Below are 15,898 nucleotides of genomic sequence, written 5' to 3' on the forward strand. Positions count from 1 at the left end.
CCAGGACCGAGCCGTTTACATGGCAGAACTACAGCAAAAGAGGAATCTGCAAAGCCTTTATATAACACTCCCTTTTCAACACAAAGCCAAACACAGTGAATAAGAACAATTGTATTTGCCAACTTCGAACTAATCAGAACAATTTGTCTCTATTTCCCCAACTTTATTTAAGGAAAAATGGCAGTTCACTAGAACAGTCAGAATTCAATTTCCTCTGTTTTCTTTCAAAACAGTAAAATAATATCCATTTCAAACTGCATGCCAGAGTTGTACATAGCTCCTAACTGTACTAAATAGACAACAGACTAAAATTTTAATCTGTTCATCTTCCAACTTTCCCCAGTCTGTGGTCCGTCTTGGGATCAGCAATAATTGCCTGAACTGCTACAATCGCTTCGTTAATTTTTGTTTGCAGCTCTCGGAGTTCCTCTATATGCAGCAGTCGCAGAATTTGGGCGGCTTCATTGAGAACAGCATCTAGGCGAGTTGCAGAAAGAAGTAGTATAAAGCATTTTCATCTGATATGCTGGTCTTAAGAAAAGCTTAACCTACGTTAATGCTCTGTCCTTTGCTCATGTTTGTGGTCTTCATACTTGAAATAGGAGACTCTGCTCTCCTTGTTGCTAGAGATACAGGGCGCTCTGGGCAAAACCTCACTCAGCTTTGCGCAGCCCTTGCAGTAAGCCACAGCCGAGCGCGGTCAGCACGAAGCGTTCAGAGTAGTAATTTAGTCGCACGAGGGGCAAAAGCGAAGCCTAGCAGAGTCTCAAGTCATCTGACTGCTGCTTACAAAATAACCTATCAGGTCATGCCAAATGCCAAATTCTGCTACCTCTAACTAGGTTTAGGTTTAGCACCTAGCTAAAACGCACTGCAGCAGCACATTGGTCCCTCTGCCGGTAGAAGCAAGGTTTTACACGGCAGCAGTGACGAGATGCATTCCTTCCACACGCAGAAGTGGCTGCCATGAAAAGCTGTTATTTAAACATTAGTCTGAAACCATATATTGCACAGTTAGGACTCGTGCCTTTCTGTTGCTGCACGCAGTGCTCAGGAGGGCGCACAGATAACGAGCTGGAAGGGGGCTACTACAGGCTTCTAGAAGAATCGTGCTTTCTTACTGTACATGTGATCTAGGTATTTTTACTTGGTCAAAAGCAAACATCATTATTTAAAAGTAACATTTAGAGAACTACTTACCCCCTGTGTCAAAACCAAGAATGTGCTTTTCTAAAGCAACAGGCAAACCCTTTAAAAAGAAAAAAAAACGTTCAAATGTAATTAGAAATGCCATTTCATGTGTTTGGAAAACGAAATCAAGAACTACACTTCAGTTTTGGTTATATGGACACAACTGACAACTTCAAAAAACCCATCATATTTGATTACACACAATTGACTATGTCCTGAAACATCAAACTGGGCTATTAACAAAAAACTATTAACAGGCTATTAACAAAGAAAATCTTCATCCTTAATAATAATCCCCTTACTTGTCCAGCGAATCCCATTGAATACACACTGCCTGTACGCAATCCTTAAAAGGCTAATGACAGTACAGCAAGCGAACACCCAATACAGCAACATCTCTACCCGGAGCAAACAAAAAGCATGCACAAACCAGGCTTTCTTAGAAACTGTTGCCCTTAAACAGCTGCCGGATTCTAAAGCACTGACTGTTTTGAAAACAAATTGTAAAAACCGTCCGTAATCAAGCAAGTGCCTCAGGCACTGAACTTGCAACCTCTATCGGTTTCCCCAGAAGCATTATCTCCAGTGTTAAGCTCAGGAATAAATATGAGTGTCCAGTTTTCCAAACACATGCTCTATGAGACAGTATAAAAAAAAAGTTTTATTAGCAGCCATTTGTAAGCATTGCTCTGTTTCCTCTATTTCCTCTCCAGCTGTGGAGGACAGGTCACGCTAAACAATCGCTCACCACGTTTCAACATACATGTAAGTTTAGATTTATCTAAATAAACACTTAAAAGCCTATTTTAGAAGACTTTGATTACAGCCCATATAGCTTCTTTCAACATTTGCCTTGCACGACAAAAACCTTTGAGTTCCATAACGTTAGTTTCTAAAACGACAGGGCCATAAACCTTCCAACAATGAGGGCTTTTTTTTTTAAGCTTTTATATACGCGAATCGATCAAAACAAAGGAAACCATGTTGACCTAAACTAAATCCAATATCCCATTTTCAGAAACACTTTTTCCCATGGCCTTCATAGTAAAACGTGCATTCAACTGCAGTCTTAAAAATAAATCTGTGTTGGAACAGACTGCTGTATTGTAACAATTTATACAGCGCACAAGAATGCCATTTATGACACTTCAGATGGATTAACACCGTATCAGGCTTCATACGCATGCTTTCTGAGAAACTCTGTTTGTATTTAAGGCTGCAAAGACCTCGCTGCCCTCTAAAGGGTTCTCAGAGCCAGGAGAGCAGCGAAACAGGGATTCAGCGAGTTCTTTGCGGATGGAGCCCCAGGGCCATTGCAGGCACCTCCAACGCGGCCGAGTGACCACGGCGGTACTTGCAAAGCAGCCAGTCTTTGGGGCATCCCGAGAGCATAATGCTGTTTCCCCGTCCTCCTCCCATCACCCCTGCCGTTAGCTCCTTTTCGGCAGGATGCTTTGCCGTCTGCTCCCTCTGGCGGAGGTTCTTTTCGACAGAGCAGTAGATCCAGCCCTTCCCAAGCACCAAGGCCCCACAGCCCGTAGCAGTGGCCTCGGAGCAGGCACCCGGCTGTGGAGGCACCCACAGCTGTAAGAGGCGCACGCTCACTCGCATAGCGGCTTCAAAGCGGGAGAGAAACTAAGCGCACCTTTAAATCTCCTTTACCACGCAGGCCAGGTCATTGCATGACCTCAATCCCAAGGAAATTCTAATTTAAAACTGCTTGGTGACCACCCTCCACAAGCAGCACCCCTAGGCAACCCGCTTGTTTTTACAGTCCAGTGCCAGCAGTCTATCCATTTCGGGACTGCACAACACACTTGCTGTGGGCCTGGCTGCTGCAGCCATCTCCTCCGTAACCAGAAGTGTCAAAGTAAAACTGGCTTCTCTGGAATGGGGAGAAGTACGATCCACACTTCATAGCTGACACGGGCACACACTAGTAACACCATTAATGAACTTACACTACCATGCTAAAAATAAAGTGTCCAGCTTCTAGAGTATGGAAAGATTCATGAGCTGTTGTGCTTTTAAACCTGCCTCAGCTTTAGTCTTCAGGAGCTCAGAGATCCTGATGGGCTATTCTAGTGGCATTTGCTGTGGTTGATCCTGCCTAAGATACACTCACCACGTAAGGAAAGCCCAGAAGGCCAGGCTAGGAGAGCTGAGGACTCTCCTCATCTGGGGGGCAGGGGAAGAAGGAAAGAGATTGCACAGCTTTAAGTACATTCTCCACCGTCACAGTAATAAGAGGATGAATTATGAAAAGATGAAGAGGCCAAAAACTGAAAATACTTTGAACTATTTGAGTTCAAGCAAGTACTTCCTCTAAAATTCCGTGCGACTCTTACAGAATGGTTCCAACATAAAACTCATAAAACAGCAAGACACACTGCATTTTTCATAAAGGCATGCCTGCTTTCATGCCTCAATAGATAGCTTCAGCAACAAGTACAGTATAAATGATGGGAAATGGAAAATTGATGTTCTAAAAGTCTGTCAGTATAAATCTGAATCCTGTCTAAACATTGCATACATTGAGTTGTCACCCATTCAACATAAAACCTAAAAAAAAACCCCTAAGTGCCCTTCTTATCTTGAAAACTATCTTGACAGACCAACAAGACAAAACTCATTTGATTTGGTACTTTTAACACCCAAGCACAGCAGTGTGAGGTTCCTCAGCATAGTCCTCATACCTGTCCTTCAGCCAGAGGACAGTTCTGGGAGTCCCATTTCTACACACATCTTATCTTTTTTCCCCCCCCCTTGTACCTTGATATTGCCAAGAATGTAACTCATGACACTTTGTATATTAAGCCTTGTCTGTGACGCACAAGTCAAAGGTTATAAACTGTTTCCAGGGACAGGACTTAATATACACAAAGTGTCCTAGCTAATATTTTGGCTGTTAAGCCGCCAGCCAAAATCAGCAGCAGAGGCTTATTTTCCTTATCCTTCTACCCTGCAACTCAACTATCCTCTCTCCTTTGAGGATATTTTCTTCATTTATCTACAGCATCGCGATGCTGATCACTACTACTGGTCTTTGTTATTTTTAGACAAGTGTTACAGAAGATCCAACAGCTCTTTTCAGAAACCATTTATTCTCTTGCCATGGATCCCTAGTTTGCAAAGTCTCTAAGGTGCAGGCGAGTGTTCCATGCACACAGGTAAAGCCGTGTCCCTGCCTCCAACCCCCTGCCTTTTCTCCATCTCCACCTCACTTGAAATTCAGCATTCAGAATGGGAACACACTCCCAAAACGTATCACATTCAATGACACTTCAACTTAAGACCTTGAGAACCTATCAAACCTATTTTTTGTCACCAAAAAAAACCCCCACACACTATTCCTTAAAGAAGCTTATTCTGACAAACTCATAGGAAATCCCATTTTGATTCCTGAATGCCAGCACTGCTGCTACACAAACAGCAAAAAAGAAAAAAAAAAGTAGCTTTTTATTAATGTTGCTTAGAGAAAGTAAAATTAATACAGCAGTCTCAGCTGCTTACAGATTTCCTGCTCTTTTAAGGGTTTTGATTTGCTGTCCCAACGCTTCTGGCAATCACTGTATTGCAACTCTGAGCACCTGCAATTGTTAAGTGAACAGCATAAGCAATGTTATGATAATAAATAAAACATGCCCTGTTCTAAACGGCTGCCAGAAAAGATGAAGGGACTTGTCCTCCTTGATCAGATCCAGTTGCTCTAACAGGGACACTTCTAAACATGTACCTGCCGCGCAAGGGAGGCTGCCTTCCTCGGCTGCACCCAGTGCAGTCTGCAAGCAGCCGCTGCACCAAACTGGGATATTTAAGAAACAACAATCTGAAAAGCCACAGTCATTCCCTGTGAGTAGCTGCAGTTCTGCTCATTAGATCTACAAACATCATCTTACAAACTGACAGCTCATGGTGAGAAAGTAATTCTGCAAAAAACAGTTTTTCACAGTACTATTATTCAGCTCAGAAGCTTGATTGTAGAATTCTAAGTTTCCTTCCTCATTTCTCATTTGGGAGGGCAGAGAGGAGCTGGTGTCCAGCATCCCGTTCCTTAAACACATGAGGAGTAAAAAGCAACACGTTCCATACAAGGAATGTTTTGTCTATTTATAGCCAACACTGCTACTTAGAAGGAAAAGCCAGCTCACATGTGTTCTTCCCCTGACACTGCAGGCCTGCTGCTCTGAACAATAATCTTCTAGCATATACTAACTCAGGAAAACAGCTACTTAGATGAGATCAGACAGCTACCTATATTTGTACATCACAGGAAAAAAGAGCACTTTGTATACTCCCCATAATTCTTCTCTGGGCCTTTTAGAATCAGGATGGCTAATATAAAGCAAGCTTCCACCACCTCCCCCAAAATCAACAGCATTTAAACAGAACCCAGTTCGCCTGTCTGAGACGAGACATTTACGCCTACACTATTTACTGGCTAGTGGAACAGTTGACACCAGAAAGGCTTGTGCATTGTATATACGAACCTCCTTGGACTGATTCGCCCTCGCTATGGCGTCCTGCGTCAAGCGCTCTTGAACCAAAATGCGAATTGCCTAGGAAAAACATTTAAAGGCCAAAGTAATTCAATTATGTCTTAATGCATTTCTCTGCAATACTAAGGGAAAAGGAACTAACATTAAAACCCAGCGTAATATCAAACCCGCAGTTTTATGAAAGACTTTTTGGAAAACTTTCTGATGTTAAACTCTTCTTCAAATTGCACTACTCTTTGCAAGTAGTTTCCTTCCACAGGTTCAGCCTTTTTTGTTCTGGAAAGGCAGTTTAACCAGGAGAGATCGGGTTATTACACTGTTACCCTTAGCCATTACTGGGCTAGAAACTCTGCAAAGCACTAGGAACAGTCAGGAAAGTTTGCCGTTCCCAGAATGACCTGGTCACGATTCCAAAGCAGCAGTACCATTTTTGAGCCTGCACTGCCTGGAACAGAACCCCTTAATTCTGCAGCAATACAGCTTCTTCAGGAAGGAATCTTTTAGTAGGCACTGAACCACCTTGTGCCAGCAGAGAAACCTGGAACAAGGCCACCAACCCAGGTTTTAAAAAGACTAAAACACAAAAAGGAATTATTTTTAGACACACACATGCAAAAAAAATAACAGACTTGACAGAGTTTAACAATCACGCCGCTCATCTATTTTTACTGGCTCCGGTACATGGCATGAAATCATATCAGAGCTATCAGTTACTGATACCTACAGCTGTAAATGCCTCCAAAAATTACTCAAGGAATACCACGCAGGCAGACTTGCACCAAAAAGAACTCAGTCTGTCAAACACATTCCTCAGACTGTTTCCCTCCTGAGTAGCTAAATGTGACAGAAGCAGTGTTACTGCTTCATGTTTCTCCTTCGAGATTTCTCCTGGTTTTGGTCATGATTAAAGTTGAGAGGCAATGCTGCGAAGTTGCCACTGGGCACCATTACAAATCTTCTTTCAAACTAGACAGAGCAGCCTTAAGGAAAAAGTGATTTGATCAGGAGCTTCCTTTTCATATTCCAGCACTGAAACCAGACTTTGCAGTAGAGAATTTTGAGTAACTTTTGCATTGGGAAAACATCCAACAGAAACAGAGAAAAATGCTTTCTGACCCACTTCTCAAATTTAAATTAATAAAATGGACTTTAAATATTTCTCTGCTCACTCTGGCCAGCTGTCTGTGGCATGTTTGCACTCTTTAGCCTTCTCAAGCATCCATTCCATATCCAAGCCTAAATATCAATCATACCTTTATGTATGGGCATTATAAGAAACCGTATTATGGTGGTGTGGAATAAGTTTCCCTGATGCATTCAGATATCATCAAGCCTCGAAAACTAGCATTATGGTGGTTCATGTAACATGAACTGCTTGTAGGAACCTACTCTCACTGTAATGAAAAGCAGGAAAATTTAGGGTGGAAGTTTTGTCCAATTACCTCTAACAAAAAAACAGTGAGACTAGAAATGTGGAAAGAATGACAAAAATGTAAATACACGTATGCAGAAAATACTTGCACTTTTTCTTTCCAAGTTGTTAGTACTAGATTTGGCAAATCCGCTTAAAGCTTGTTAGCCTTGAGACAATCCTGTAAGAGCAGCTCAAGGGATTTTCTCATGTCAGGTTTCTGAGCTCATGCCGCAGATCCAACAGTGGCATTCACAGGGTCTCTCCTTACCCGCTACCCCTTTTCACCAAGTTTGTAGGGGTTTGATACCCAAAACCTTCACTCCTCTGTAAAGTATTGTGAAGGGTTCAAAAGTTATTTCCAGAAGGCAAAGGAGGGTAGCATGCTGGAGAGAAGCAGCAAGTGACTGGCAGGATGAGTGCAGGGCCTCATTTCCTTAGGAAACCAGGCTAAAGTGATAAGACTGTGCAAATATAGCCAATATAGATTTAAACACACTGTATAAACTTCAATACCCATAGCATTAGTTCCTCCAAAATAAATTTAGCAAAGATCACAGCTTCTGTAATGAACAGGCCTTATTCTTTAGTTTTTCAGTGAAGTACCAAGTTTATTTTAGTGCCAAACAAAACTAAGTTTATTTCCATATTATGACATGATCAAGTAGGAACTCAGGACTGTTGCCAGCTCGCTAAATACACTGCTTTAAGAACACAGCTTTCATCTGAAATTTGCACATAACTACAGTTCTACCACTAAGTCACAGATTTTTCTCCCAATTATTAGAAAGATGCTTTATAAAATTAATTGGCCTATTTGCTGCATTTAGAAGTTATGATAACTGTCGAGATTAAACTAAACTGAATTTAGTTATGACAAAGAATAAATAGTTCATGGGACCCAGAGCCAAGAGGAAATAGTGTCTAACCTTGGCTCTTCCCCATCTGTTTTTTGTTTTTTTTTTTTAATAAAAAAACATCCTTTGCATTACTTAGCCTCTATTTTCTCAAGTTACTCCTTTCATTTCTAGAGCTGGAATACAAAGAACTACTTTGAGTGTATTCCTCAATATTTCTGAGGCATCTGAAGACCTAAAATAAAGTTCAGAAAAAGCACATAAAGCAGTAGTTTTCGCTTGGCCAGAGCGCTTCAAGTTCTGAACAGTTCTCAATTAGTGTTGCAATTCCAGGAACTCAGGTACAACTGAACTGTTTACAAAAGTAATTACCAACACATTAAATTTCCATAATTTATGTTGTGTGTTCCTATCTGCTTGAAAAGGCACATACAGGATGAGTTTAGGAAGAAGTGGAAAGTAAAAAAAGTCATAGCTATCAGTAACAGTGCACCTCGGGTTATTCCACCTGTGCTAGCCATTGGCAGGGTGGGGAGAGAAGAGTACGCAAGGTGTAGAACTCACCTTAAGCATCACCAAGTAATCATCGTGTCGCTGGATTTGAAGCAGATTAGCTAAAGCCATCACTCCGGCCTTGAAATCCGGATTATTCACTGTAAAACAAATATGCGGTTTTAACTGGCTCCAAAAGACAGAATTTGCTTCCTGACTCCATGGTATCAGACCGCACTTAAGTATGGGCAAGGCCATGGACACACAGTAGTGAGCAACCATTTAGTCACCCTGGCCATATAATAGACGGGAGGGGCTCAATCTGGTGCAAGATTTAATTTGTATCCTCTTTCACGAAGATATACAAAACAATCAAAGAGTGCCGCGAGGCCGTATAACCAGATTGCACAACGCCGAAAGCACAAACAATATTGTTTTCAATGCAAAACACATTATACAAAGGTTCTACAGCACAGGAAGCCAGTGCAAGTCTTTAAAAGTCAATAGCATGAAGAATGTATTCTCTTTTGTAAACCTTTCTATCGCTTAGCTGCAGAGCAGAGCTGTGCCTGCTGGGCGAGGGCAAGACTAATGCCTAGCTGTCTTTCTGTGGAAGGAGCAATAGGGGAAGACTTGGGGATATGGGGCTAATTTTAGTAGCTATCTTCCACCAATTTCATTTATTATGAACACGCCCAGCAGTCAAAATTACACTGATCACAAGAAAGGTACACCAGGAAGGAAGCAAGACAGAGTCAACATGTAATAGGTGACAGTACTGAAGTAAGTGGCCTGTGACAATGTTTTCTTATGTTTTTAAAGATAGCTCAGTGTCCCCAGAGCTGTTTTGCTACTCCACCTCAGTCCACAATAAGTACATTCACATCTTCCAGAGCCCTCTGTGCAGGGCTGTTAGTGTAAACGCCCTTCAGCTGCTTCCTTGTTGCCTGATAGACAGGCAACAGGCACAAGCTGAAACACAGGAAGTTCCGGCTGAATATGAGGAAAAACTTCTTCACTGTGAGGGTGACAGAGCACTGGAACAGGTTGCCCAGACAGGCTGTGGCGTCTCCTTCTCTGGAGATATTCAAAACCTGCCTGGACACGATCCTGTGCAACGTGCTCTAGGTGACCCTGCTTGAGCAGGGGGGTTGAACTAGCTGATCTCCAGAGGTTCCTTCCAACCTCAGCTATTCCGTGATGAAAACCCTCCTGCCACATTCATATCTGATCAAGCCTTCAGGTACTTCATTCTGCTGGGAAAGATTCTCCCCTCCTGCCTTTCCCCAACAGGAAAAAGCTCTGCATCAATAACAAGACACCTGGGATTCATATGGAGTAGGTTCCTCTTTCCCTTAGAGGGGATGCAGAAAAGGATGAACAGCTGATAAAATAGCTCTCAAATCACTGTTCACATAGAAGCAGTTCTGAGATAGCAGTAAAAAAAACAAAAAAAACCATGAAATCCTGCATTTCTAAAGCTTTAAATAAGACTTCAAGAAGTTACATGTATCACAGTATTGTAACAACTTAAAATCCAAAAAGCATCACTGAGGCCGTGGAACATGTTCACGTATGACACGTCTGTTCACTTACCATCCAAGTTAATCAGCGGCTCTGCATTTTTTGCTGTATTGTCAGCATTTTTAGCACCATCAGGGTTAGAGTCCTTATACTTATCAGCTGTTAAAATGAGAAGTAAATAGGATCACCATTAGGGCTAATGACAAAAATAACAAGTTAAAAGTTTAGAACCAAACTGTAGTTTGTGTCAACTACATTTTCGGCATATGGTATACACCCAAGAGCCTTATCAGCGCATATGCTGCAGTTTTGGAGCTCCTCTACTGCAGCCCTAGTAGGCTGCCAATTTAGTGAGCTGTTCTAACAGCTCCCATCTGCACAAAAAAAACCTATGTGCTGTTCCAGAGCAGGGCCAGAGCATGCTCCATGCTTAGGCAGGGCATTATGCTCTTGGTTAAGGCTCTTCCTACAGTCTATAAGGAAACCAAACCACTGCTGACAGTTAATTTTTTCCACAACCTTCTCCCAGTTCCCAAGGGCTCAAGAGTTATGTCTTGTGAAACACATGGCAAGAATAACTTATTGGAATATTAGTACTAAAGAAAATGCATTTAATACATTTTAGAATAAGTTCTTATAAAGACAGTCCCATGGGAGAAAGGTATAAATACATACAATGGGTTTTGCTGTATCCAGGATGTGAATATATTCATGTGAGTAAGTGATATGCTCGCATGTGATACTCATGAATGCGAGTACATTGCTGCACTGTCCCAGGGGAGTTGAGCTGAAGAGAAACAGCTCATATCCGAATACAGGGCAAAAACAAGTACACCAAACCATTTTTTTTTTTAAAGACAATAATAAATACTTTTGACTCTGTCTTAATTTGACAAATACTAAAGTAAATTAAATGGCAAAATAAGTTTCCCTATCGTTTTGAAATAATAAATAAGTTCAGCCATACCATTATCTCCATACTCAAGCCTAACTGCTAACCCAAGAAGCCAGTCCACTGTTTCTTGCCGTTCTTGCATTTTGAAGGGACAGTTTACATCTTTCATATACTGTGGAGTAGAAAGAGGAGAAAAATAGGTGTTACTGACTGGAAGGAAGCACTTTCATGAATCAGCTAGGAGTGCAGAAGTGTTTTGTAAACAATTACTTCCCAACAGACCTGAAGGTTGTTAGAAGATAATTATTAATAAGAAGCATCATTATGAAGTGTCCTACTGCAGGATCTGATCCACCTGAGGCATTTCAGAGCACCCCACTCCACAGCTAACTCAACCCTGCCATTTAATAACGCTTGCTTTTCAATCAATAACTGATGCTACACACCATCAGACTGACAACCAAAGAAACCAGAGATGCTCCTTTCTTTGTTCAATTTACATAGCAAGTGGAGGTTAGGGCAAGGGGAAGGAGTGAGAACAAATCAAGTAGAGCAAAAGCTTCCACTTCCCACCTAAAGCTTTCACAATACCGATATCAGGGTACAACAATGACTTTAAATCATCTGGACAGAAGTCAGAGGATTCTAGGTGGCAGTGGGAGAAGTAATTTTCCCTTTCTTAGGTCACCATATAGAGCTGAAGTGTTAGGACTAAAGGGATCACGTACAATGGAGGAGGACAAGGCAAGGCTGGGACACCACCTCAGGTCTCCTAAGGCCAGGACACAGGACCTTGTCCCAGCACAACCCGCTGGCAAGACTAAAAAGCTCAGTACGTGTTGAAACTCTGCTGTGCCCCTTTGCTGAAGGGAGAGAAGAGAACTGCACACAGCCTCCACTCCAGCAGCAGCACCACCACTGGAGGAAGGCAAGGAGAGAACAGTCTAGCCAGGTCAAGAAAGATGACACGAAGCTGCAGTACTACAACATTCGTACTGCTGATACCATGACAGCATCGGCAGCCAATACTTCTGATATCACATTTATTTATAACTCCTAACACTACCCTGACATCAACTTTGCATCTATTCTTTAGGTTCCCTCCTGCAAAGCACGAGCAGTGCAACTCCAATCCTTCTGGACAGTGAACCAGGCAAGCGGTTCCAGCAAAATAAAGATTTACATGCAATGAACATTGTGGAGCAGCATTTTCAGCTCCTTGCAGGCTGTTTTGAAACAGAGGGAATGGGAACCAAGAGGGAAAGCTAGAACAGCCCCATGGCAACTTAAAACACTCATGAGCAAACAGGAGATCACTCACAAAACTCTGCCACGCTTTGTGCGAGCAGTGGAAAAATCATCCATCTGAAATAACAGCAGGTGCACAGAAAAGCTGCAGTCACTTTCTTTTATATGTTTGCAAAGTCTAAGACTGCATTAGCCTAGTCCATTTTTCTTTTGGTACACGAAAACATTAATGCAGAAAAAGCTGTTTATTTGTAGTCAATTTTCTTTCTCTATCAAAAGCTGAATCAATTTGAGGAAGAAACAGATTAAGATGCCAGCTACTGCAAAAATGTTTGAATGAAAATCATGTACAAGAAGTTCTACCATCTGCATTTCTCCTATAGTTTGGCTTCAATAATACATTTAAATTACCAGGAATAAGAAAGGACAAATATTCACAGTAATTTACATTCAACAACTACAGAAACTATTTATTATTTACATAAGACAGCTTTATCACTTAAATTTGTGTCTGAAACAGTAAAATACCTTTTCAAAAGATTTGGGCCAATCATCATTATGTATGTTTCTCAAGTTGCCTCGGTCTTCAATCTTGTAGTGCCTGATTTTCTGGTCTTCAAGCCAGACAATAAAATTTCTGAATTCTGTTTCATCTATAGAGAGAAACAAACAAAACAAGAATGAACCAACATTCAGGGCAAAACCCAGCCCTTGAATTTTGATGCACTTCATTCAAAGAAATACTGGTGCCCCTGCATGCTTTCATGTTTTACCGGAATGAAAGATTTATCTGCCACCAAAACTGTGTATTCCAAGATAACATCTGACCAAAACTCAGCACTATGAGTGGTTTTTTTATTTTTCAGGTCACTTAATTGTCTATGGTTGACTGACTAAACTAAAACATATCAGCCAACAGGTTGTTGCTAAGTAAAGAAAGAGAAGCAAAACAATGATATGGAGAAATTCAGTTACTAACCCTGTTGTCTAGACAAACATGTCACATGTTGCAATAACCCCCAGTCTTTTCTAAAGAACAACACACATGCACATCCCGTGACTGTGCGAAGGTACTTTTTTCCACTGTTGTTGACTCAACATCTTACCATTTGGAGTCAGAATTCCACAATACAAAGACTGTGGTCCAAACAAAAAATATTAGTACAGGACAAAGTAATTACTTTGCACCTGCCTCTTCAGTGACAGAATTTATTTCTGGACACAGTAAATAACAGCCCTAGAGTACTACTGCCCCTCAAAATAAATGGTAACACTTTGGCATTGGGTGAGTTTTAATATCCTGAAGCAGTTTCTCCTGGATCTCAGACTGGGCTAAGGATACCATTCTTCCATCAGGGACAAGAACGATATTCCTACTGCTCAGCAGTGTCTTCTGAGTGACATAAATGCCCTATTTCTGTTGAATGCACTGTAAGAAACAGAGACAGAATCACAACACACGTGAAGGAAAGCTTTCGGTAAGACAGTTAAAACTATAGACTAGCAGAATCAAGCTTTTTTTAAAAAAAGTTAATTATAAAGAAGTGTAGATACACAACAAAAGAAGATGCCAGTAGACAACCTCTTGAAAGAGAAGCCAGTCTACCAGAAGCATTAAAGAAAAGACAGCCTAGAAAAAAAACTGCCTAGAGCTTACAATTGATCATGCTGGCTAAAGACGTATCTTACACTGCCCTTTTGAACATCAACAAAAATTAAGGCTGCAAAAAAAAAATAAAAATAATAACACACATCAGTGTACTAGGAAATTGAACTAAAGAGGTTACCGCACTACTGTTAGTGTGCAGAACAAACCACGTTTCAGGGAAAGGCAGGTTCGTATAGCAACTGAGGATGCTTTCTGCAGGACTCATGACTCCTGCTTCCTGCACTACCTAAGCTAAGATTTGTAATGAGCAGAGGCAAAGAACTGCCAGGAGCTTACCTCAGAGTTGCCCCAGGGTACGGGACTCTACCTTTGCTTTTGCTCAGTTTCTACATGATGGTTAGAGAGTCACTAGAACCAAGCTGCCCACAGGCGACCACTACAATGCCTGGCAGTCCTAAATTTCCTAGGAGAAACTCTGATTTTTTCCCTGAATAATAAGCACTTTCTGCCACAACTAAAGCGAGCTGCATAATGCAGAGACTGGAAGACACTTTAACCTCACTTTTTTCTTCTTCAGGCCCCCATGCTTAAGATACGGATGACACCAGCCTGAACTGCAGATACACTGCAAAAATGAGCACGGGGAGGTCCCGGCGGCGCTCAGGAAGGCGACGCTCGCATCAGCCCCCAAGGAAACAACCCTTCAGAGGCCTCAGCCGGCGAGCAGCCAGCGGGGCAGCGCACCGCACGGCGGGGGGGGGGGCCTGGAGCAGCCCCGCCGCCGAGCAGCCCGACTCCAAAAGGCGAAATGTTGAGCCAACAAGAACGAAAAAAAAATATACAAATACACTTTTGCACGGGGGCAGGGCCCGGCCCCCCCGCAGCCCCGGTAACGACAGGCCGGGGCGGCGGGGGGGAGGGGAGGCCCGTTAGTGCGTGAGGGAAACGGCAGCTGTCGGGGCCGTGCAAAGGCCCGGCAAGGCCCGCCCGGGCCCCTCACCCCTGCAGTTGAAGCCAGCCGGGTTGTGGTAGTCGAGCGCCGACAGCTTGCGGCGGAACATGGCGCCGGTACCAGAGCCGGCGGCGGCACCTCCGCTCAAGGCCGGGCGCAGCCGCTCTTCCCCCCTCTCAGGCTGAAGCAGACAGGAAGGAGCGGCCCCTTCCTCCCGGCTCTCGCCTCCTATTGGTCCTCGCGCGCCGAGCGGCAGGCATCCAACCAATCAGAGCACGGAAGGGGCTGCCGGGAGCGCGGGGCATTCACGCAGCTTTATTGACAGCGCCGGCGGGCGGACAGGGACAGGTGGGGCGGGGCTTGGTCGGGGGCGGGGGCGGGGCGGGGCCTGGGCGGGCTAAGGAAATGGCGGGCGCGTAGGCCGCAGTGGGGCGTCGTGGGGAGCACTGGGGGTACTGGGGGGTACTGGGGCAGCCCCACGGAGCCCCCCCCCACGTGGGGTGGGCACCCACTGTCTTCCCAGGCCGCACAGGGCCATCATTAACCCCAAATGGGGGCCGTGTGCCTGATGTCGGGGCTGCCCCACGTGCCAGGCCCCAGGGCGTTCTGTGCAGGGGGGTTTTCCCAGGCCTTTTTCCGCGAAATGCCCCAAAATGCCCACCGGAAGCCCGGCTGCAGCAGCTGGGAATGAGGGGTTGCGGCCTGAGCCGCGAGCGGGGGAGGCTGGCACTTGGCGTCAGTGGGGTTGTGGTTTCGTCCTTACTCTATTTTTAACGTAGTGCCACAACAGCCCGATGGTTCAAATGCCAAGAAGCCTTTAATGAAATTAGGAAAGAGCCGAACTGACCTTTCTGCGGGGGGGGGGGGGGGAAAAGCCTTTTTTGGTTTGAAAAAAAAAAAAGCCCCTTTTTGGTTTGATTTCTGTGTGACGTTTGCTCTCAAGGGTTTAAAAACCAACCTTATTTGGGGGGGGGGGGGTTTCTGCACGCCACATGTGAATCGCCCTGATTTTGCACGAATCTGTCACGGACTGAACTTGGCGCGCGGCACTGGAAGTCACAGAGCATCGCTCGCTTTTGCTCGCAGGAAGCAGCAAAGAGGCTTCCTTGGCCGGGACGGGCAGTAGATGCGGTCGCCTACCAAGCCTGAGTCACCTTTTCTTTCCATTTATAATAAAACTGTTTCTTTTTTTTTTTTTTTTACATTGCTGCTGTCTTCCG

At 43.6% G+C, this 15,898-nt stretch overlaps 1 protein-coding gene across 1 annotated transcript; it reads right to left on the reverse strand.

The window, feature by feature from the left end:
• Positions 1-96: 96 nt before the first annotated feature.
• Positions 97-14,871, reverse strand: RTRAF (RNA transcription, translation and transport factor). Its single transcript, XM_067295175.1, has 8 exons — positions 14,727-14,871; positions 12,646-12,770; positions 10,942-11,041; positions 10,047-10,133; positions 8,523-8,611; positions 5,682-5,750; positions 1,201-1,249; positions 97-477 (listed from the first exon to the last, which is right to left on the reverse strand). Exons 1-8 carry the CDS (start codon positions 14,785-14,787, stop codon positions 323-325), a joined length of 735 nt encoding a protein of 244 aa, XP_067151276.1. The 5' UTR covers positions 14,788-14,871; the 3' UTR covers positions 97-322.
• Positions 14,872-15,898: the final 1,027 nt, after the last annotated feature.

Source organism: Apteryx mantelli, chromosome 4 (assembly GCF_036417845.1).
Source record: "Apteryx mantelli isolate bAptMan1 chromosome 4, bAptMan1.hap1, whole genome shotgun sequence".
Taxonomy (NCBI): domain Eukaryota; kingdom Metazoa; phylum Chordata; class Aves; order Apterygiformes; family Apterygidae; genus Apteryx; species Apteryx mantelli.